This window comes from Oncorhynchus clarkii, chromosome 26 (genome assembly GCF_045791955.1).
Source record: "Oncorhynchus clarkii lewisi isolate Uvic-CL-2024 chromosome 26, UVic_Ocla_1.0, whole genome shotgun sequence".
Lineage (NCBI taxonomy): Eukaryota > Metazoa > Chordata > Actinopteri > Salmoniformes > Salmonidae > Oncorhynchus > Oncorhynchus clarkii.
In genome coordinates this window covers 47,775,424-47,798,301 of record NC_092172.1, presented here as the reverse complement: position 1 = coordinate 47,798,301, position 22,878 = coordinate 47,775,424, and the positions used below count along the sequence as shown (strand labels likewise).

General features: G+C 44.4%; 2 protein-coding genes across 3 annotated transcripts in view; both read left to right on the top strand.

The window, feature by feature from the left end:
- Positions 1 to 13,726, top strand: LOC139384747 (isocitrate dehydrogenase [NAD] subunit alpha, mitochondrial). 2 transcript variants are annotated; one of them, XM_071129614.1, is made up of 11 exons: positions 1 to 74; positions 438 to 491; positions 658 to 741; positions 898 to 1,012; positions 3,416 to 3,603; positions 9,478 to 9,611; positions 10,023 to 10,125; positions 11,736 to 11,800; positions 12,018 to 12,102; positions 12,519 to 12,671; positions 13,074 to 13,726. In XM_071129614.1, exons 1-11 carry the CDS (start codon positions 48 to 50, stop codon positions 13,155 to 13,157), a joined length of 1,092 nt encoding a protein of 363 aa, XP_070985715.1. In that variant the 5' UTR covers positions 1 to 47; the 3' UTR covers positions 13,158 to 13,726. The 2 variants fall into 2 exon arrangements, with proteins under 2 accessions (XP_070985715.1, XP_070985716.1); XM_071129615.1 differs by having other exon boundaries at positions 9 to 74; positions 438 to 473.
- A 512-nt stretch (positions 13,727 to 14,238) lies between these two features.
- The window catches only part of LOC139384329 (RAB8B, member RAS oncogene family), a 31,908-nt gene continuing 23,268 nt past the window's right edge, over positions 14,239 to 22,878 (top strand). Inside the window, exon 1 of the mRNA XM_071129026.1 lies at positions 14,239 to 14,489. Coding sequence (XP_070985127.1) covers positions 14,366 to 14,489 — 124 coding nt within the window. The 5' untranslated portion in view covers positions 14,239 to 14,365. The remainder of the gene's footprint in view (positions 14,490 to 22,878) is intronic.

The following is a 22,878-nucleotide window of genomic DNA, read 5'->3' as shown; positions in this document are numbered from 1 at the left end:
GTCCCGTTAACGTCAGAGCGGGTGCAGGACCACATTAACACAGGACTATGGCTAGCAACGTGTGGAGGTCAATGGTAAGAAAATGCCGTTTGTCAGCGTAAAGATAATCGAATGTAACTTGGCCATGTATTGGATTTATGTTTGTGTAATGTAAGTTCGTGTTCGGATGACTTTGTCGGTTGTATAATGTTGTTTCCATGGGTTTTCTGTGAGGCCTTTTTACTGTGCGTGTGTCCTTGTCCTGCTACTACCGTAGCGAGCTATGCTATTAACCAACCGCTTTTTTATCCGCCTAATGCTTGACAAGTGACATTTCGTGTTTGTCAATATGTTTTGTGATTCAATCACACTCGACTAGAGATAGTGTGTGGATGTTGTTGTGATACGTTTTATCTGCGCGGTAGTAATTTAACCTTCCGTTTATTGTCCTCCTCCAGCTCTCTCACGTCGTGGGGGCGGCAAAGAGACCGACGGTATGTTTCAGAAGGGGGGTAAGTCATGGACTGACAAATAGACAAGTCTACACCTGTTTTTTAATGAACTTCTCCCTCGTTGACAAAAAGTAGAAAATGATGTAATTCATGATCCAGTGTGTTTAGTGCTAATATGTAATCCCTCTAAAAACAGATTTAAAAGCGGGTTGTTTTCTCTTTACAGCTGCAAACGGTTACGTTAATTCCTGGGGATGGAATCGGTCCAGAAATATCCGTGGCGGTCATGAAGATTTTCGAGGCTGCTAAGGTAAGCTGGAAAAGCTGTCAAACTCTCTCTCACACACACAGCACATTGTAGGGTTAATAGCAGAACATGCCATTGGCATGGAAAGATGGACAGCACATTGAGCCCCAGTCCTTCCTGTACCATTCTGTGTCCTCTCTCTCTCTTACCACCCGTTAGGTTCCCATCCAGTGGGAGGAGAGGAATGTGACCGCTATCCAGGGCCCAGGAGGTAGATGGATGATCCCTCCAGACTGTAAGGAGTCTATGGACAGGACCCTGATCGGGTTAAAAGGTAGGTAGCAGTTACAGAGATCTTATGGTAGTAGCTACCTGCATGGTCATGATGGACATAGTGTACTGAAGTCAGCTGGAATAAAGAACATCATGCAGGCGGCATCATAGGGGGTAGTATGCTGGGTTTAGTATGCAGGTTTCATAAGGGATAGTATGCAGGGGTTCATAGGGGGTAGTATGCAGGGTTCATAAGGGATAGTATGCAGGGGATAGTATGCAGGGGTTCATAGGGGAAAGTATGTAGGGGGTAGTATGCAGGGGTTCATAGGGGGTAGTATGCAGGGTTCATAGGGGGTAGTATGCAGGGGTTCATAGGGGATAGTATGCAGGGTTCATAGGGGATAGTATGCAGGGGTTCATAGGGGGTAGTATGCAGGGTTCATAAGGGATAGTATGCAGGGGATAGTATGCAGGGGTTCATAGGGGATAGTATGTAGGGGATGGTATGCAGGGTTTATAGGGGATGGTATGTAGGGGGTAGTATGTAGGGGGTAGTATGCAGGGTTAATAGGGGATAGTATGCAGGGGGTAGTATGCAGGGGTTCATAGGGGAAAGTATGTAGGGGGTAGTATGCAGGGGTTCATAGGGGAAAGTATGCAGGGGGTAGTATGTAGGGGATAGTATGCAGGGGTTCATAGGGGGTAGTATGCAGGGGTCATAAGGGATAGTATGCAGGGGATAGTATGCAGGGGATAGTATGCAGGGGTTCATAGGGGGTAGTGTGCAGGGGTTTATAGGGGATGGTATGCAGGGTTTATAGGGGATGGTGTGGAAGCCCGTCTAGAGGTCAGGTGGCTGGTGTGGAAGCCCGTCTAGAGGACTGGTGTGGAAGCCCGTCTAGAGGACTGGTGTGGAAGCCCGTCTAGAGGACTGGTGTGGAAGCCCGTCTAGAGGACTGGTGTGGAAGCCCGTCTAGAGGACTGGTGTGGAAGCCCGTCTAGAGGACTGGTGTGGAAGCCCGTCTAGAGGACTGGTGTGGAAGCCCGTCTAGAGGACTGGTGTGGAAGCCCGTCTAGAGGACTGGTGTGGAAGCCCGTCTAGAGGACTGGTGTGGAAGCCCGTCTAGAGGACTGGTGTGGAAGCCCGTCTAGAGGACTGGTGTGGAAGCCCGTCTAGAGGACTGGTGTGGAAGCCCGTCTAGAGGTCAACATGTCTATGCTCCAGTACATCCCCGTCTTCAGTAGACGCAAACAGAAAACGTTTTGCGATGGAACATTGGGAAAAGTATTTTATTCTACCTGTACGGAGTCTTTCCTTGTTTGTCTGTTTATTTCCATTTGGTTCCTAATGAACAGTAAACTGTTTTTTATATATATTTCCACACGGAGGTTGGACCAATACTGTGATGTTTTGAAAATGAGGATAATGTCCTTTTAGAGTAAGAGCTGTTTTAAAAGACCACCTGCAATGTTATGATGGGATGGAGTTTAGTCTGCCTGGTGATGGGGTGGAGTTTAGTCTGCCTGGTGACATCACCTGCAATGTTATGGTGGGGTGGAGTTTAGTCTGTCTGGTGACATCACCTGCAATGTTATGATGGGATGGAGTTTAGTCTGCCTGGTGATGGGGTGGAGTTTAGTCTGCCTGGTGACATCACCTGCAATGTTATGGTGGGGTGGAGTTTAGTCTGTCTGGTGACATCACCTGGAATGTTATGATGGGGTGGAGTTTAGTCTGTCTGGTGACATCACCTGAAATGTTATGGTGGGGTGGAGTTTAGTCTGCCTGGTGATGTTATGATGGGGTGGGGTTTAGTCTGTCTGGTGATGTTATGATGGGATGGAGTTTAGTCTGTCTGGTGATGTTATGATGGGGTGGAGTTTAGTCTGTCTGGTGGTGATATGATGGGGTGGAGTTTAGTCTGCCTGGTGACATCACCTGAAATGTTATGATGGGATGGAGTTTAGTCTGCCTGGTGATGTTATGATGGGATGGAGTTTAGTCTGCCTTGTGATGGGGTGGAGTTTAGTCTGCCTGGTGACATCACCTGAAATGTTATGATGGGATGGAGTTTAGTCTGCCTGGTGACGTTATGATGGGATGGAGTTTAGTCTGTCTGGTGATGTTATGATGGGGGGAGTTTAGTCTGCCTGGTGACATCACCTGAGATGTTATGATGGGTTGGAGTTTAGTCTGCCTGGTGACATCACCTGAGATGTTATGATGGGTTGGAGTTTAGTCTGTCTGGTGACCTCTGCCAATAACAGCTAGTTTTCAGTTTTCCCCTCACCACTCCGACCAATCACAGACAGTCCTGAGAAGTTGCTCTTTGCGAAGAAGCTATTTTGGTTACCTTTTTAAATGATCACAATAAGGTGTTCCGTTGTTATCCAGAAATGATTTGATATTGAGATAAAAAGGTCTGCATTGGTCTTTTAACCCCCCCCCCTCTGTGTGTAGGCCCCCTGAAGACCCCCATCGCAGCCGGCCACCCCTCCATGAACCTGCTCCTCAGGAAGACCTTTGACCTGTACGCCAACGTGCGCCCCTGCGTGTCCATCGAGGGCTACAAGACCCCCTACACCGACGTGGACCTGGTCACCATCAGAGAGAACACTGAGGGAGAGTACAGCGGAATCGAGCACATAGTAAGTCGCTATGGTTACCGCGGTCACGTTCTGTAGGAGAGAAATGGGACAAAGTTGTGAGTGAAACCATTTAAAAAAAAAAAAATTATGTGTGGATTTCAAACTGAATCTGTAAAATGCCTACAGCTAACACTGACTACAGAGGAATAGACCAGGAGCAGTAGCTACAGCTAACACTGACTACAGAGGAATAGACCAGGGGGCAGTAGCTACAGCTAACACTGACTACAGAGGAATAGACCAGGGAGCAGTAGCTACAGCTAACACTGACTACAGAGGAATAGACCAGGAGCAGTAGCTACAGCTAACACTGACTACAGAGGAATAGACCAGAGAGCAGTAGCTACAGCTAACACTGACTACAGAGGAATAGACCAGGGGGCAGTAGCTACAGCTAACACTGACTACAGAGGAATAGACCAGGGAGCAGTAGCTACAGCTAACACTGACTACAGAGGAATAGACCAGGGAGCAGTAGCTACAGCTAACACTGACTACAGAGGAATAGACCAGGAGCAGTAGCTACAGCTAACACTGACTACAGAGGAATAGACCAGAGAGCAGTAGCTACAGCTAACACTGACTACAGAGGAATAGACCAGGGGGCAGTAGCTACAGCTAACACTGACTACAGAGGAATAGACCAGGGAGCAGTAGCTACAGCTAACACTGACTACGGAGGAATAGACCAGGGAGCAGTAGCTACAGCTAACACTGACTACGGAGGAATAGACCAGGGAGCAGTAGCTACAGCTAACACTGACTACAGAGGAATAGACCAGGGAGCAGTAGCTACAGCTAACACTGACTACAGAGGAATAGACCAGGGAGCAGTAGCTACAGCTAACACTGACTACAGAGGAATAGACCAGGGAGCAGTAGCTACAGCTAACACTGACTACAGAGGAATAGACCAGGGAGCAGTAGCTACAGCTAACACTGACTACAGAGGAATAGACCAGGGAGCAGTAGCTACAGCTAACACTGACTACAGAGGAATAGACCAGAGAGCAGTAGCTACAGCTAACACTGACTACAGAGGAATAGACCAGGGGGCAGTAGCTACAGCTAACACTGACTACAGAGGAATAGACCAGGGAGCAGTAGCTACAGCTAACACTGACTACAGAGGAATAGACCAGGGAGCAGTAGCTACAGCTAACACTGACTACGGAGGAATAGACCAGGGAGCAGTAGCTACAGCTAACACTGACTACGGAGGAATAGACCAGGGAGCAGTAGCTACAGCTAACACTGACTACAGAGGAATAGACCAGGGAGCAGTAGCTACAGCTAACACTGACTACAGAGGAATAGACCAGGGAGCAGTAGCTACAGCTAACACTGACTACAGAGGAATAGACCAGGGAGCAGTAGCTACAGCTAACACTGACTACAGAGGAATAGACCAGGGAGCAGTAGCTACAGCTAACACTGACTACAGAGGAATAGACCAGGGAGCAGTAGCTACAGCTAACACTGACTACAGAGGAATAGACCAGGGAGCAGTAGCTACAGCTAACACTGACTACAGAGGAATAGACCAGGGAGCAGTAGCTACAGCTAACACTGACTACAGAGGAATAGACCAGGGAGCAGTAGCTACAGCTAACACTGACTACAGAGGAATAGACCAGGGAGCAGTAGCTACAGCTAACACTGACTACAGAGGAATAGACCAGGGAGCAGTAGCTACAGCTAACACTGACTACAGAGGAATAGACCAGGGAGCAGTAGCTACAGCTAACACTGACTACAGAGGACTAGACCAGGGAGCAGTAGCTACAGCTAACACTGACTACAGAGGAATAGACCAGGGAGCAGTAGCTACCTCGTATGTTTGCTGGAATGTTTGTTCAGGAGAATAATTTTAATTGGCTGATTCCTCCTACTGACCAGAGGGGAACGCTACAAAACAGAATCAATGAGTTGGCGAGCTAACTTTGAGAAAGAACCAGAAATAACAATGGATTTGTTTTTTGTGGGGGAGGGGTTTAAAGAAAGCTAAACCTGTGTGTTTTTGGTTGTTGTGGGGGAGGGGTTTAAAGAAAGCTAAACCTGTGTGTTTTTGGTTGTTGTGGGGGAGGGGTTTAAAGAAAGCTAAACCTGTGTGTTTTTGGTGGTTGTGGGGGAGGGGTTTAAAGAAAGCTAAACCTGTGTGTTTTTGGTTGTTGTGGGGGAGGGGTTTAAAGAAAGCTAAACCTGTGTGTTTTTGGTTGTTGTGGGGGAGGGGTTTAAAGAAAGCTAAACCTGTGTGTTTTTGGTTGTTGTGGGGGAGGGGTTTAAAGAAAGCTAAACCTGTGTGTTTTTGGTTGTTGTGGGGGAGGGGTTTAAAGAAAGCTAAACCTGTGTGTTTTTGGTTGTTGTGGGGGAGGGGTTTAAATAAAGCTAAACCTGTGTGTTTTTGGTTGTTGTGGGGGAGGGGTTTAAAGAAAGCTAAACCTGTGTGTTTTTGGTTGTTGTGGGGGAGGGGTTTAAAGAAAGCTAAACCTGTGTGTTTTTGGTTGTTGTGGGGTAGGGGTTTAAAGAAAGCTAAACCTGTGTGTTTTTGGTTGTTGTGGGGGAGGGGTTTAAAGAAAGCTAAACCTGTGTGTTTTTGGTTGTTGTGGGGGAGGGGTTTAAAGAAAGCTAAACCTGTGTGTTTTTGGTTGTTGTGGGGGAGGGGTTTAAAGAAAGCTAAACCTGTGTGTTTTTGGTTGTTGTGGGGGAGGGGTTTAAAGAAAGCTAAACCTGTGTGTTTTTGGTTGTTGTGGGGGAGGGGTTTAAAGAAAGCTAAACCTGTGTGTTTTTGGTTGTTGTGGGGGAGGGGTTTAAAGAAAGCTAAACCTGTGTGTTTTTGGTTGTTGTGGCGGAGGGGTTTAAAGAAAGCTAAACCTGTGTGTTTTTGGTTGTTGTGGGGGAGGGGTTTAAAGAAAGCTAAACCTGTGTGTTTTTGGTTGTGTCATTTAGTCCATTTCAAACTTTATCTTTCTAAATAAAATAAAAAAATTGTCAAGTTAGCTAGCGAACTCCTTGATCCTGCGTTGTAGTCAACCCCTCTGGGAGGAGGGAATAGTCTTACAACATTAACATGCAGGGATGTGGTTTGACGGTGACTGAGAAGTCACGTTGACTGTGATGTGACTACTCTGGTCCGTCGTTTTCAACTCTTGATAAGCAGCTGTTTTCAAGGCTGAGAGCTGAGCAGTCCGTATTTTCACTGTGGTGTTGTGTGGAATGCGTGTCATTAGTTATTGAAACTGTTTTATCTGGGTTGGACAGGGCACCTCACACAGGTTATTCTCCAGGTGTTCCTTAGGTAAGCCAGAGGAACAGCAGCTTCACTAACCAGACCACCACCTCAGTCTCTAACCCTAGCGTGCCCGAATGTACACTCCCGATCAAAAGTTTGGGGTCACTAAGAAAAGTCCTTATTTTTGAAAGAAAAGCAAAAAAAAATTGGTCCATTTAAAATAACATCAAATGGATCAGAAATAGAGTGTAGACATTGTTAATGTTGTAAATGACTATTGTAGCTGGAAACGGCTGTTTTGTTTAATGGAATATCTACATAGGCGTACAGAGGCCCATTCATTATCAGCAACCATCACTCCTGTGTTCCAATGGCACGTTGTGTTAGCTAATCCAAGTTTATTATTTTAAAAGGCTGATTGATCATTAGAAAACCCTTTTGTGATTATGTTAGCACAGCTGAAAACTGTTCTGATTAAAGAAGCAATAAACCTGGCCTTCTTTAGACTGGTTGAGTATTTACTTTTCTGCTCTTTTGCACACCAATATACACACCTGTACATGACCATCTGATAATTTATCACTCCAGTGTTAATCTGCAAAATTGTAATTATTGTAATTGTAATTGCAAATTGTAATTATTCGCCTACCTCCTCATGCCTTTTGCACACAATGTATATAGACTCTTTTTTTCTACTGTGTTATTGACTTGTTAATTGTTTACTCCATGTGTAACTCTGTGTTGTCTGTTAACACTGCTATGCTTTATCTTGGCCAGGTCGCAGTTGCAAATGAGAACTTGTTCTCAACTAGCCTACCTGGTTAAATAAAGGTGAAATAAAATCTGGAGCATCAGCATTTGTGGGTTCGATTACAGGCTCAAAATGGCCAGGAACAAAACTTTCTTCTGAAACTCGTCAGTCTCTTCTTGTTCTGGGAAATGAAGGCTATTCCATGTGAGAAATTGTCAAGGAACTGAAGATCTCGTACAACGCTGTGTACACAGAACAGCGCAAACTGGCTCTAACCAGAATAGAAAGAAGTGTGGGAAACCCTGTTCCACAACTGAGCAAGTCTAGTTTGAGAAACAGACGCCTCACAAGTCCTCAACTGGCAGCTTTATTCAATAGTACCCGCAAAACACCAGTCTCGATGTCAACAGTGAAGAGACGACTCTGGGATGTTGGCCTTCTAGGCAGAGTTGCAAAAAAAAAAAGCCACATCTCAGACTGGCCAATAAAAATAATAAAAGATTATGATGGGCAAGATGCTGGAGGAGTGCTTGACGCCATCTGTCAAGCATGGTGGAGGCAATGTGATGGTAAAGTGGGAGATTTGTACAGGGTTAAAGGGATCTTGAAGAAGGAAGGCTATCACTCCATTTTGCAACGCTAAACTATGCAATAACTATTTAGGGAAGAAGCAGTCAGCTGGTATTCTGTCTATAATGGAGTGGCCAGCACAGTCACCGGATCTCAACCCTATTGAGCTGTTGTGGGAGCAGCTTGACCGTAAGAAGTGCCCATCAAGCCAATCCAACTTGTGGGAGGTGCTTCAGGAAGCATGGGGTAAAATCTCTTCGGATTGCCTCAACAGATTGACAACGAGAATGCCAAAGGTCTGCAAGGCTGTAATTGCTGCAAATGGAGGATTCCTTGACGAAACCAAAGTTTGAAGGACACAATTATCATTATAACCTTGTCAACTTGACTATATTTCCACTTAATTTTGTAACTCATTTCATTTTTATTTTGAATTAATTTTACCTTTATTTAACTAGGCAAGTCGGTTAAAAACAAATTCTTATTTTCAATGACGGCCTAGGAACAGTGGGTTAACTGCCTGTTCAGGGGCAGAACGACAGATTTGTACCTTGTCAGCTCGGGAATTCGATCTTGCAATCTTTCGGTTACTAGTCCAACGCTCTAACCACTAGTCTACCCTGCCACCCCATCGTGTATGTTTTCATGGAAACCAAGGACATTTCTTAGTGACCCCACACGTTTGAACGGGTAGTGTATGTTCATCAACTTCTCTCTCCAGTTCTCCTTCTTTGTTCACTTAGTTTTTTTTTCAACTAAAAGGTTTTATATGTTATTCCTACATATCTGCTGTCTTAATTTGATCACTCTGTCGCATAATGTTTTGCAGGTACTGCTAACTTGTAGTGTATTCAATGTTTAAAAAGGCTTCCAAAGTTTGACATTTCCAATTTCAGACTTGATTTGCCCAAATAAAAAAATGTATAATCCACATAATCATTTCCTGTTGCTGCAGGATTACTTTCCTGCTGGGGGAAACTGGTCAAATTAAGATGGCACATCTGGAATTTCTTGATGTCACTTCCTTTACGGTGAAATCCTATTGTTTGTAGTTGTCACCTCAGGCTGAGAGTACTTCTAGTTCTTCCACTCACGGTGATGTTATGAATACCTTTTCATACATTTTCATCTTCTCTTCCGGTTTCATTGTTCCAGTTCAATTGTTTTTTTTTAAAGTAGCTCAGTTGTCTTTCCCAGTTGTTACCGTCCCTCCAAAACCATTTTGACCAAAGTAGGACATTTAGATATTGTATTCTGTATGATTTAATTAAGTCCTCTATTGTTTGATTTAGGCTACGGTGATTGTCGTCTTCTCTTGTAGATTGTTGACGGTGTAGTTCAGAGCATCAAACTCATCACGGAAGACGCCAGTCGACGTATCGCCGAGTACGCCTTCGAGTACGCCAGAAACAACCAAAGGAACAGCGTCACGGCCGTTCACAAAGCCAACATCATGTAAGTCTCTCCAGCTCCAGAATCAAACGGACGGTGGAATCTTACAAATGGTACTTTTTAAAATGTTTTATTGTGCCGTTGTGGATCATAAAATAAAATAAAAATGAGAAGCAAATATCGACTAAATGGATGATCACCATGGGTCAATTACAAGTCGAAACAGAATCATAAGATATTGAATGTTAAGTACAACATATTTAACAGATGTTATCGCAGGTGCAGAGAAATGCTTATTTGTTCCAACAGCGCGGTAACATCTAGCAGCACAAAAACGATACGCACACACATTAAAAAATATATTAAAAATATATATTAAATAAATGAATAAAATATCAGAACGAGCACATCGAATGGCACCAATATTCAGGCATTAAACTTATTAACGTACCCGGTGTGTTTGGATGTGACCAGGAGGATGTCGGATGGGCTGTTCCTGAGGAAATGCAGAGAGGTGGCTGAGAACTTCAAGGACGTCAAGTTTACCGAGATGTACCTGGACACCGTGTGTCTCAACGTATGTGCCCTCCTTTACACTATCCTTCCTACGTGACGCTGTTTTGATGCATATCACATTCTCCGTCTGAAAGCCTGATTTTACAACTACCGCGTCAATCGAAAGGCCGCTCCCGTCTGCGTGTTTCCGCGCACCTCCCTTTTGAAAGGGGACCGTGCGGATGCAGAGATTTGACCATGCCGACGGGAGTGGGAGTTCGATGTTGCATCAGTCCGTTGGCGCAGACCTAGCAGATGACCCGGAAGCAGAAGGTAGAAATTAGGCTTAATCGGGTTCTCTTGTTGGAGATGGAAACATGGGGCTAATCGGGTTCTCTTGTTGGAGATGGAAACATGGGGCCTAATCGGGTTCTCTTGTTGGAGATGGAAACGGGGCCTAATCGGGTTCTCTTGTTGGAGATGGAAACATGGGGCCTAATCGGGTTCTCTTGTTGGAGATGGAAACGGGGCTTAATCGGGTTCTCTTGTTGGAGATGGAAACGTGGCGTAATCGGGTTCTTGTTGGAGATGGAAACGGGGCTTAATCGGGTTCTCTTGTTGGAGATGGAAACATGGGGCGTAATCGGGTTCTCTTGTTGGAGATGGAAACGGGGCTTAATCGGGTTCTCTGGTTGGAGATGGAAACATGGGGCGTAATCGGGTTCTCTTGTTGGAGATGGAAACGGGGCTTAATCGGGTTCTCTGGTTGGAGATGGAAACACGGGGCTTAATCGGGTTCTCTTGTTGGAGATGGAAACACGGGGCTTAATCGGGTTCTCTTGTTGGAGATGGAAACGGGGCCTAATCGGGTTCTCTTGTTGGAGATGGAAACGGGGCTTAATCGGGTTCTCTTGTTGGAGATGGAAACGGGGCTTAATCGGGTTCTCTTGTTGGAGATGGAAACGGGGCCTAATCGGGTTCTCTTGTTGGAGATGGAAACGGGGCTTAATCGGGTTCTCTTGTTGGAGATGGAAACGGGGCTTAATCGGGTTCTCTTGTTGGAGATGGAAAGGGGACTTAATCGGGTTCTCTTGTTGGAGATGGAAACGGGGCTTAAACGGGTTCTCTTGTTGGAGATGGAAACGGGGCTTAATCGGGTTCTCTTGTTGGAGATGGAAACGGGGCGTAATCGGGTTCTCTTGTTGGAGATGGAAACGGGGCGTAATCGGGTTCTCTTGTTGGAGATGGAAACGGGGCTTAATCGGGTTCTCTTGTTGGAGATGGAAACGGGGCTTAATCGGGTTCTTGTTGGAGATGGAAACGGGGCTTAATCGGGTTCTCTTGTTGGAGATGGAAACATGGGGCGTAATCGGGTTCTTGTTGGAGATGGAAACGGGGCGTAATCGGGTTCTTGTTGGAGATGGAAACATGGGGCGTAATCGGGTTCTTGTTGGAGATGGAAACATGGGGCGTAATCGGGTTCTCTTGTTGGAGATGGAAACGGGGCGTAATCGGGTTCTCTTGTTGGAGATGGAAACGGGGCTTAATCGGGTTCTCTGGTTGGAGATGGAAACACGGGGCTTAATCGGGTTCTCTCTTGTTGGAGATGGAAACGGGGCTTAATCGGGTTCTCTTGTTGGAGCGGAAGATGGAAACGGGGCTTAATCAGGGTTGTCATGGTGAATGTTTCAGATGGTGCAAGACCCCACCCAGTTTGACGTCCTGGTGATGCCCAACCTGTATGGTGACATTCTCAGGTCAGTTACTATTTATTTGCATGTATCTATATTAATTCATCGCTATTGAATGCAATTTGTTTTAAGCTATTAATTAAAACATTAAATAGCTTAGCAGAGTTTGGTCTTATTGGGCCTAATACTGTCTTTCATGTTTTGCGCTAATGTGACTAGATGATTCTGCTAACTAAAGGCTGAGGCTGCTACTACAGATAGAGGCGTGTGTCATGTATTGCAGTGATCTGTGTGCTGGACTTATTGGCGGTCTGGGAGTCACTCCCAGTGGAAACATTGGTGCCAATGGAGTCGCCATTTTTGAATCGGTTTGTCTCGCTCTTTACTTGGCTGTTTTTATCATCTGAATACGTTTAGCTACTCGTGTCTCAACTGTTTTGATAAAACGCAAGGCTTCTTGTCCTGTAAACAGTCTATTGTGCAATAACTAAACATGTTTGTTTTTTGTTGACTTCCCACTCTTTTCAACAAAACAATTTTTAATACGAGACGTCATATATTTCAATAAGTTGTCCATTTCTAATGGATGTGCGGAAGCTTGTTCCAGTGTTGAGAGTAGTAGACCTTTTAAACCAAATCAAATGTATTTATATAGCCCTTCGTACATCAGCTGATATCTCAAAGTGCTGTAACAGAAACCCAGCCTAAAACCCCCAAACGGCAAGCAATGCAGGTGTAGAAGCACGGTTTTAACATTGTCCCCTCTACCCCCTGTGGTATCTAGGTCCATGGGACGGCCCCCGACATAGCCGGTCTGGACATGGCCAACCCTACGGCTCTGCTGCTCAGTGCTGTGATGATGCTGCGTCACATGGGCATGCACGACTACGGCAAGAAGATCGAGACCGCCTGTTTCGACACCATCAGAGACAAGAAGGTGGCTTTAAAAAAAATTAAAACATTATTACCCCGAATAGTGACTATTGTGGCTCTTGCATATCGGTGCCGGGAATACATTTGGAAAGTGGAGGTGCCCCGCGGGGGGGGGGGGGGGGAAGTAGGGGTACTTCCTTGTTCTTGGAGGACCGCTCAGTCTGCTCTTCTTCTTCTTCTCTGATGCCAGATTATATGGTGGATGTCTGGCTAGTTGGTTTACAATATGTTGTCTCCCCTGGACACCACACCTCCTTCCGGTTGCCAATACTCTTATTTTTTCTCCTGTAGATCAAACATAACAGATTTTTATTCAGTTGATCATTGTATGCAACAAAAAAAATAATTAATCTGCTTTTGTCTTTTCAATGAATTCATTGGGCTGTTTTTTTCTATCCTCTCCCAGGTGTTGACCGGGGACCTCGGTGGGAAGTCGAAGTGCTCAGAGTTTACAGAGGAGATCTGCCGTAGAGTGCGAGACATGGACTGAAAACGACGACTGTTGATTTTCTGAAGACTTCATAATAATTCAACCGCTGCTTTGAACTTACTCCTAAAGACTCTGGTGGGGGGCGTTCCAGGTTGTCAGTACCGCAGTTACGATGCAGCTGCATATCTTAGATTACTATATTATATTGATGTAGGTTCCTGAGAATGGACAATTCTCCAGGTTTTCTAGAAATAGAAATTCAATAATTTGTGCAGTGTGACTGAAATAAATCACCACCTGGAACGCGCCCCCTACATGGATGGGTATTCACTCTTAAGGTGTATTTAAGCACAATTTTACTCACGTGATCATTTCAGGGGGCAAACTTCCCCAAAGTTATACTTGCCTCTATACTACGTGGCACTCCACTTGTGTTGTCCGGCAGTGGTTCTGATCGTTGCTAGTTTAATTTTTTTTTAATGGTTAATGTAATGCTAACAGCTTCAATGTACTCTATTTATTGTTACCAGTCGGGTTCCTGTGCATGAATGGATTGTATTGTACCAGCGTCTCATGTCATGTCTCTCTTTTCTGTTTCGGGATCCATACATAAAAACTTGATTACATGACTTAAAAAGCCTGATGTCTCATTATTCCTGTTAACAGGTACAGTGTATTGTTGTTGCAATAGTTGGATTCATTTTAACCGGGATTGGATTACTTATTCTCTTATTCTCATTCTCTCAGCCATTTGTGTTTATGGCAGGGTAACTTTGACCTACATTTGTCAGTTGATTTCAGTCTGCGTCCTCATTGTTACAGTATTACTACCAATCTGGCAACCCAGATGAGAGGATGCTTCCGGTTGTCACTCGTCGCCACATACAAAATAGGCTTTTATAAAAAAATGAAAACAAAAAGTAGCTGTTGGTCTTTTAATTTAGGGTTAAGCATAAGGTTTGTAGTGTGGGTTAGGTTGAAAATCAGATTTAGATTTAGAGACATTTGAGAAATAGTCTAGTGTTTATAAATAATGAGTTTGTGGCTGTGGTAACCAGTGACTACCACGCTTCCGTCCTATCTTCTGTTCCGCCTATTCTCTGTGACGTCATTAAACTAACGCCTTCTCGTTTCCCCCTGTACTGTTACTGTACGGTTAGTTAGTGTAACGAAGAGGTGTAGCCAGCCGAGAATAGCAGCTACAAACTGTTTGCCACGGTCCAGACATTTATATCAGATTTCGGGAAGAAAGAAGCGAGGGTGGAGAGATGGCGAAAACCTATGATTACCTTTTTAAATTGCTTCTCATCGGGGACAGCGGTGTCGGCAAGACATGTCTCCTCTTCAGATTCAGCGAAGATGCGTTCAACACTACCTTCATATCAACAATAGGTCCGTTTCTCTTTCTACAATTGAGTGGGTTTTTTGAACAACGGCATGCTGCTGAAAATGCTACATTACATATGACAAATCTACTGTATGCTGTTGACAGATAGTGGGACGAATTCGCGACAGGAAACGGGCCTAGAAGCATCATCTTGTGCCAATTCAGATATAGTAAATGGTTTTATTACATTGAATTGTCTCTTATGTTTTATACTGTAGGCCTGGTTGTATCACCCTGCTAACTCTGTATTTGTGAGCTAAGCTGTCATCTATTTTCATGGGCTCATATTTGTGACCTGTTGGCTGTCAGACCGCTTGATTGTCAGCTATAAGGGGGGACTCATGAATGGCACTGACAGTATTCCTGACCAGGGCTTTGTTTTATCAGACAAAGAACATAACATTATACCGGTAACTGCCAAAATAATGGAAACACTTGAGTAAATGAGGGATACAACGTATATTGAAACACAGGTGTGGTTCCTGAGTTAATCAATTAACTATCCATCATGCGTTGGGTCATGTATGAAAATGCTGGGCAGGCCATTATTTTGGCTACCATGGCTATGCCCCCATAGGGCTGGAGTGGTCACTGAATGGTTATATGAGCATGAAAATGATGTAAAACCATAGGCCATGGCCGTCTCAGTCACCAGATCTCAACCCAATTGAACACTTATGATTCTGGAGTGGTGACTGAGACCAGCGTTTTCCACCACCATCAACAAAACACCAAATTATGAAATTTCTTGTGGAAGAACTGTGTCTCATCCCTCCAATAGAATGGTGCCTCATCCCTCCAATAGAATGATGTCTCATCCCTCCAATAGAATGGTGCCTCATCCCTCCAATAGAACGGTGTCTCATCCCTCCAATAGAATGGTGTCTCATCCCTCCAATAGAATGGTGTCTCATCCCTCCAATAGAATGGTGTCTCATCCCTCCAATAGAATGGTGTCTCATCCCTCCAATAGAATGGTGCCTCATCCCTCCAATAGAATGGTGCCTCATCCCTCCAATAGAACGGTGTCTCATCCCTCCAATAGAATGGTGTCTCATCCCTCCAATAGAATGGTGTCTCATCCCTCCAATAGAATGGTGCCTCATCCCTCCAATAGAATGGTGCCTCATCCCTCCAATAGAATGGTGCCTCATCCCTCCAATAGAATGGTGTCTCATCCCTCCAATAGAATGGTGTCTCATCCCTCCAATAGAATGGTGTCTCTTCCCTCCAATAGAATGGTGTCTCATCCCTCCAATAGAATGGTGCCTCATCCCTCCAATAGAATGGTGTCTCATCCCCCCAATAGAATGGTGCCTCATCCCTCCAATAGAACGGTGTCTCTTCCCTCCAATAGAATGGTGCCTCATCCCTCCAATAGAACGGTGCCTCATCCCTCCAATAGAATGGTGCCTGAACCCTCCAATAGAATGGTGCCTCATCCCTCCAATAGAATGGTGTCTCATCCCTCCAATAGAATGGTGCCTCATCCCTCCAATAGAACGGTGTCTCATCCCTCCAATAGAATGGTGTCTCATCCCTCCAATAGAATGGTGTCTCATCCCTCCAATAGAATGGTGTCTCATCCCTCCAATAAAATGGTGTCTCATCCCTCCAATAGAACGGTGCCTCATCCCTCCAATAGAGTTCCAGACACTTGTAGAATCTATGACGAGGTGCATTGAAGCTGTTCTGACTGGTGGTTATGAGGAGGTGCATTGAAGCTGTTCTGACTGGTGGTGACCCAACGCCCCTATAAACACACTTTATGTTGGCGTTTCCTTTATTTTACCAGTTACCTGGAGTTATTGTCTGTGCTACATGTCCATGGTTTTAGACGTGTCTGTGTTCTGGGGGTGTAAATGGACCCTAAACTAGAGGTGATGTATGTATTTTTACCTCAGGAGTAGTTTGACTATAGGTGGATTTACCAGATGTATTTCTCCATAGTGAGACAGATCACTATGGCGATGTTGAGGGGGGGGGGGGGGGGGGGGGGGTTCTTGTGTTATTAGAAATCTTATTTTGACATGACGGACTTTCAGTTTGAGTGTGAAATTAGGAAACCCCCTTCACTGCTCCTTGACTTTCAGTTACCTTTTGGGTGGGTGGCGTTTTCATCGTATGTATACTTGAATCTCAACGATGATCAATTGGGAAAGCACCCAGGTTCTGTTTATGACACACAGGTTCAGAGAGAGCACACATTTTATACTTTTCCACCTTCGTAAATAAACTGAGTGTACATGGGACACACACACACAGACACACACACACACACACAGACACACACACAGACACACACACAGACACACACAGACACACACACACAGACACACACACACACACACACACACACACACACACACACACACACACACACACACACACACACACACACACACACACACAAACCCCTGTAAGTGTGGAACAACACACGTTCGACATCACTTTCTACTCTGTCTTGAAAACGAAGTCACCATTACTCCCAAACAACTGATCCTCATCGGTCGTCGTCATTCCTCAAAACGTTAGTCTGTATTGTTTGTGAACTAGGCCAACAGAAGAAAAAAAAGCAGCAGTAGTTTGGTCTCACTCTCGTCGTTAATGAAGTGAATGCTACCAGCGCTGAGGTCATTCCTGTGAGTAGAATAGAATACCAGGAAGGTGTTCATTACTTCAGACTGGGGAGTTCGTCCCAAATCACTCCCTATTCCCTTTTATAGTGCACTACCTCTGACTGGAGTACCGTATGGCTCTGGTCAAAAGTAGTGCACTGTGTAGGCCATTTGGGACGCAAGCCTGGGTTCTGCTCTAAGGCTCACCCTGGAACTCTGTTGAATAGAAACAACAACAACATGGAGCTTTGAGACTCTGTTGAATAGAAACAACAACAACATGGAGCTTTGAGACTCTGTTGAATAGAAACAACAACAACATGGAGCTTTGAGACTCTGTTGAATAGAAACAACAACAACATGGAGCTCTGAGACTCTGTTGAATAGAATAGAAACAACAACATGGAGCTTTGAGACTCTGTTGAATAGAATATAAACAACAACATGGAGCTTTGAGACTCTGTTGAATAGAAACAACAACAACATGGAGCTTTGGGACTCTGTTGAATAGAAACAACAACATGGAGCTTTGAGACTCTGTTGAATAGAAACAACAACATGGAGCTTTGAGACTCTGTTGAATAGAAACAACAACAACATGGAGCTCTGAGACTCTGTTGAATAGAAACAACAACAACATGGAGCTTTGAGACTCTGTTGAATAGAAACAACAACATGGAGCTCTGAGACTCTGTTGAATAGAAACAACAACATGGAGCTTTGGGACTCTGTTGAATAGAAACAACAACATGGAGCTTTGAGACTCTGTTGAATAGAAACAACAACATGGAGCTCTGAGACTCTGTTGAATAGAAACAACAACATGGAGCTCTGAGACTGTTGAATAGAAACAACAACATGGAGCTTTGAGACTCTGTTGAATAGAAACAACAACAACATGGAGCTTTGAGACTCTGTTGAATAGAATAGAAACAACAACATGGAGCTCTGAGACTTTGTTGAATAGAAACAACAACATGGAGCTTTGAGACTCTGTTGAATAGAATAGAAACAACAACATGGAGCTCTGAGACTCTGTTGAATAGAAACAACAACATGGAGCTTTGAGACTCTGTTGAATAGAAACAACAACATGGAGCTTTGAGACTCTGTTGAATAGAATAGAAACAACAACATGGAGCTTTGAGACTCTGTTGAATAGAAACAACAACATGGAGCTTTGGGACTCTGTTGAATAGAAACAACAACATGGAGCTTTGGGACTCTGTTGAATAGAAACAACAACATGGAGCTTTGGGACTCTGTTGAATAGAAACAACAACATGGAGCTTTGGGACTCTGTTGAATAGAAACAACAACAACATGGAGCTTTGAGACTCTGTTGAATAGAAACAACAACATGGAGCTCTGAGACTCTGTTGAATAGAAACAACAACATGGAGCTTTGGGACTCTGTTGAATAGAAACAACAACAACATGGAGCTTTGAGACTCTGTTGAATAGAAACAACAACATGGAGCTTTGAGACTCTGTTGAATAGAAACAACAACATGGAGCTTTGAGACTCTGTTGAATAGAAACAACAACATGGAGCTTTGAGACTCTGTTGAATAGAAACAACAACAACATGGAGCTTTGAGACTCTGTTGAATAGAAACAACAACATGGAGCTTTGAGACTCTGTTGAATAGAAACAACAACATGGAGCTTTGAGACTCTGTTGAATAGAAACAACAACATGGAGCTTTGAGACTCTGTTGAATAGAAACAACAACATGGAGCTTTGAGACTCTGTTGAATAGAAACAACAACAACATGGAGCTTTGAGACTCTGTTGAATAGAATAGAAACATCAACATGGAGCTCTGAGACTCTGTTGAATAGAAACAACAACATGGAGCTTTGAGACTCTGTTGAATAGAAACAACAACATGGAGCTTTGGGACTCTGTTGAATAGAAACAACAACATGGAGCTCTGAGACTCTGTTGAATAGAAACAACAACATGGAGCTTTGGGACTCTGTTGAATAGAAACAACAACATGGAGCTTTGAGACTCTATTGAATAGAAACAACAACATGGAGCTTTGGGACTCTGTTGAATAGAAACAACAACATGGAGCTTTGGGACTCTGTTGAATAGAAACAACAACATGGAGCTTTGGGACTCTGTTGAATAGAAACAACAACATGGAGCTTTGGGACTCTGTTGAATAGAAACAACAACAACATGGAGCTTTGAGACTCTGTTGAATAGAAACAACAACATGGAGCTCTGAGACTCTGTTGAATAGAAACAACAACATGGAGCTTTGGGACTCTGTTGAATAGAAACAACAACAACATGGAGCTTTGAGACTCTTTTGAATAGAAACAACAACATGGAGCTCTGAGACTCTGTTGAATAGAAACAACAACAACATGGAGCTTTGAGACTCTGTTGAATAGAAACAACAACATGGAGCTTTGAGACTCTGTTGAATAGAAACAACAACATGGAGCTTTGAGACTCTGTTGAATAGAAACAACAACATGGAGCTTTGAGACTCTGTTGAATAGAAACAACAACATGGAGCTTTGAGACTCTGTTGAATAGAAACAACAACATGGAGCTTTGAGACTCTGTTGAATAGAAACAACAACATGGAGCTTTGAGACTCTGTTGAATAGAAACAACAACATGGAGCTTTGAGACTCTGTTGAATAGAAACAACAACATGGAGCTTTGAGACTCTGTTGAATAGAAACAACAACATGGAGCTTTGAGACTCTGTTGAATAGAAACAACAACATGGAGCTCTGAGACTCTGTTGAATAGAAACAACAACATGGAGCTTTGAGACTCTGTTGAATAGAAACAACAACATGGAGCTCTGAGACTCTGTTGAATAGAATAGAAACAACAACATGGAGCTTTGAGACTGTTGAATAGAAACAACAACATGGAGCTCTGAGACTCTGTTGAATAGAAACAACAACAACATGGAGCTTTGAGACTCTGTTGAATATAAACAACAACATGGAGCTTTGAGACTCTGTTGAATAGAAACATCAACATGGAGCTTTGAGACTCTGTTGAATATAAACAACAACATGGAGCTTTGAGACTCTGTTGAATAGAAACAACAACATGGAGCTTTGAGACTCTGTTGAATAGAAACAACAACAACATGGAGCTTTGAGACTCTATTTTCCACCATAATTTTCAAATAAATTCATTCTCATTTCGCTGTCATAGTTGAAGTGTACCTATGATGAAAATTACAGGCCTCTCTCATCTTTTTAAGTGGGAGAACTTGCTCAATTGGTGGCTGACTAAATACTTTTTTGCCCCACTGTATATTATCCAGCTTTTCTCACCAATCCCTACTGTCTGTCACAGACTAATATAGAACGTTGCACTACCCTCAGAATACACTATATATACAAACGTATGTGGACACCCCTTCAAACGAGTGGACTGGTCTATTTTAGCCACACCCGTTGCTGACGTGTGAAATCGAGGCTCGTTATTTCCAGTGAAGGGAAATCGTAACTCTACAGCATACAAGGACATTCTAGATGTTTCTGTGCTTCCAACTTTGTGGCAACAGTTTGGGGAAGGCCCTTTCCTGTTTCAGCATGACAATGCCCCCGTGCACGGAGCGAGGTATACAGCGAGGTATCTCCAAAATGGTTTGTCAAAATTGGTGTTGGAAGAACTTGACTGTCCTGCGCAGGGCCCTGAACTCAACCCCAACGATCTCCTTTCAGATGAATTGGAACTCCGACTGCGAGCCAGACCTAATCACCCAATATCAGTTCCCGATCTCACTAATGCTCTTATGGCTGAATGGAAGCAAGTCCCCTCAGCAATGTTCCAACATCTAATGGAAAGTCTTCCCAGAAGAGTGGAGGCTGTTATAGCAGCAATGTTCCAACATCTAGTGGAAAGCCGTCCCAGAAGAGTGGAGGCTGTTATAGCAGCAATGTACCAACATCTAGTGGGAAGCCTTCCCAGAAGAGTGGAGGCTGTTATAGCAGCAATGTTCCAACATCTAGTGGAAAGCCTTCCCAGAAGAGTGGAGGGTGTTATAGCAGCAATGTTCCAACATCTAGTGGAAAGCCTTCCCAGAAGAGTGGAGGCTGTTATAGCAGCAAAGGTGGGACCAACTCCATATTAACGCCAATGACTTTGGAATGAGATGTTGGACGAGCAGCTGTCCTCATACTGCTGGTCATATAGTGTATAGTGTTTAGTCTGTCATGTCAACATATTTGACAGAGTTGACCTGTTCCCCCTACTCCCCTCTAAGCCAATTCAAGAGAGAAAGTTGAGAAGTTACAAGCGTCTTATTTGATTCGGGCTACTGAGTGACAGAAATAGATGGCTAGAATCCACTGCCAGGACTAGGTTAGTCTGTATCTGAATTCACAGCCCTGTGGGCCCTGGTCTAAAGTAGTGCACTATATAGGGAATAGGGTGCCAGAGTCCTATAGGCCCTGGTCAAAAGTAGTGCACTATAGAGGGAATAGGGTGCCATTTCAGACAAGACCTGTGTTTTTCACCACCTCAGTTCCCAACATAACAACCTATTCAGCCTGTCACTCTTCCACCACTCTCAGACCTCCTGTCTGTCTGTCTGTCTGTCTGTCTGTCTGTCTGTCTGTCTGTCTGTCTGTCTGTCTGTCTACATCCATTCAGCCTGTCACTCTTCCACCACTCTCAGACCTCCTGTCTGTTTGCGTTCCAAATGGCACCCTATTCCCTATATAGTGCACTACTTTAGACCAGGGCCTATAGGACTCTGACACCCTATTCCCTATATATAGTGCACTACTTTAGACCAGGGCCTATAGGACTCTGGTTAAATGTAGTGCACTAGGGAATAGGGGGCCATTTGGTTTGCCCTCCTGTGTTTCCTGTGCGTCACGGAGGACAAGGTTGTTGAATTGTTTCAGTCCGGTTGGTGGGAGCGTCGCGAGGAGAATCTTCCTGAATGAAACAGGAAGTGAGAAGTGTATATATAGTTTTTTATCTCCGAACAGGAAGACACTCGCTCAGAGAGCAGAGAAGAAGCATGTATAGGCCAGGTTTACTCTATTCTACAGACACAGCAGCAGTAGTCTAGTTTAACATCAGGTGATCTGGTCCGTCCTGTTTGAAGTCCTGCTGTCTGAAGTGGACACCGTGACATAGGTGACATGATGTTGTGTGTGTGTGTGAAGCAGCACAGTTCTCTCTCTCTCTCTCTCTCTCTCACCCAGTACAGTTCTGTGATGTTATTGTACAGTATGAATGCTGGGAACTGTATAACTAAGATGGTGAATTTCTAATGAGAGCCCCTACTGTACAGTACCGTATTAGTATTGGGAATGTAAAGGGTGAATGTGAAATGAGTAGCTCAGCCTGTATACAACGACCTGTAGTAACAGAAGCAGCACTGTCATAACACTCCTCTGTCTCGTGAGCCATCAGCTGACCAGCTGTTGTATTCAGGGTCGGGCGCAATTGTGTGTGTGTGTGTATGTACATACTCTGTGTGTGTGTGTATCTTCCGTCCGTGTGTCACTCACATCTCTTCCTGTGTGTGAGGCCTGAGCAGAGAGGTCAGTGAACTCAGGGTGGGTCCCGCTGCAGGCTTCCCTAATCACCACCACTAACCAGCCCCCGCTGGCCAGCCCCTGGTTCCTCTTCCTGGACACAAGTGACTGGCTGGGAGGGGAAGAGCCCTGTTGGAGCCAGCACAGAGAGGGGGGGGGAAGGAAAAGTCTCCTCTCTCTCTCTCTCACTCTGACGTACTGACTGACTGCCAGTAACCCCACGCAGTACAGA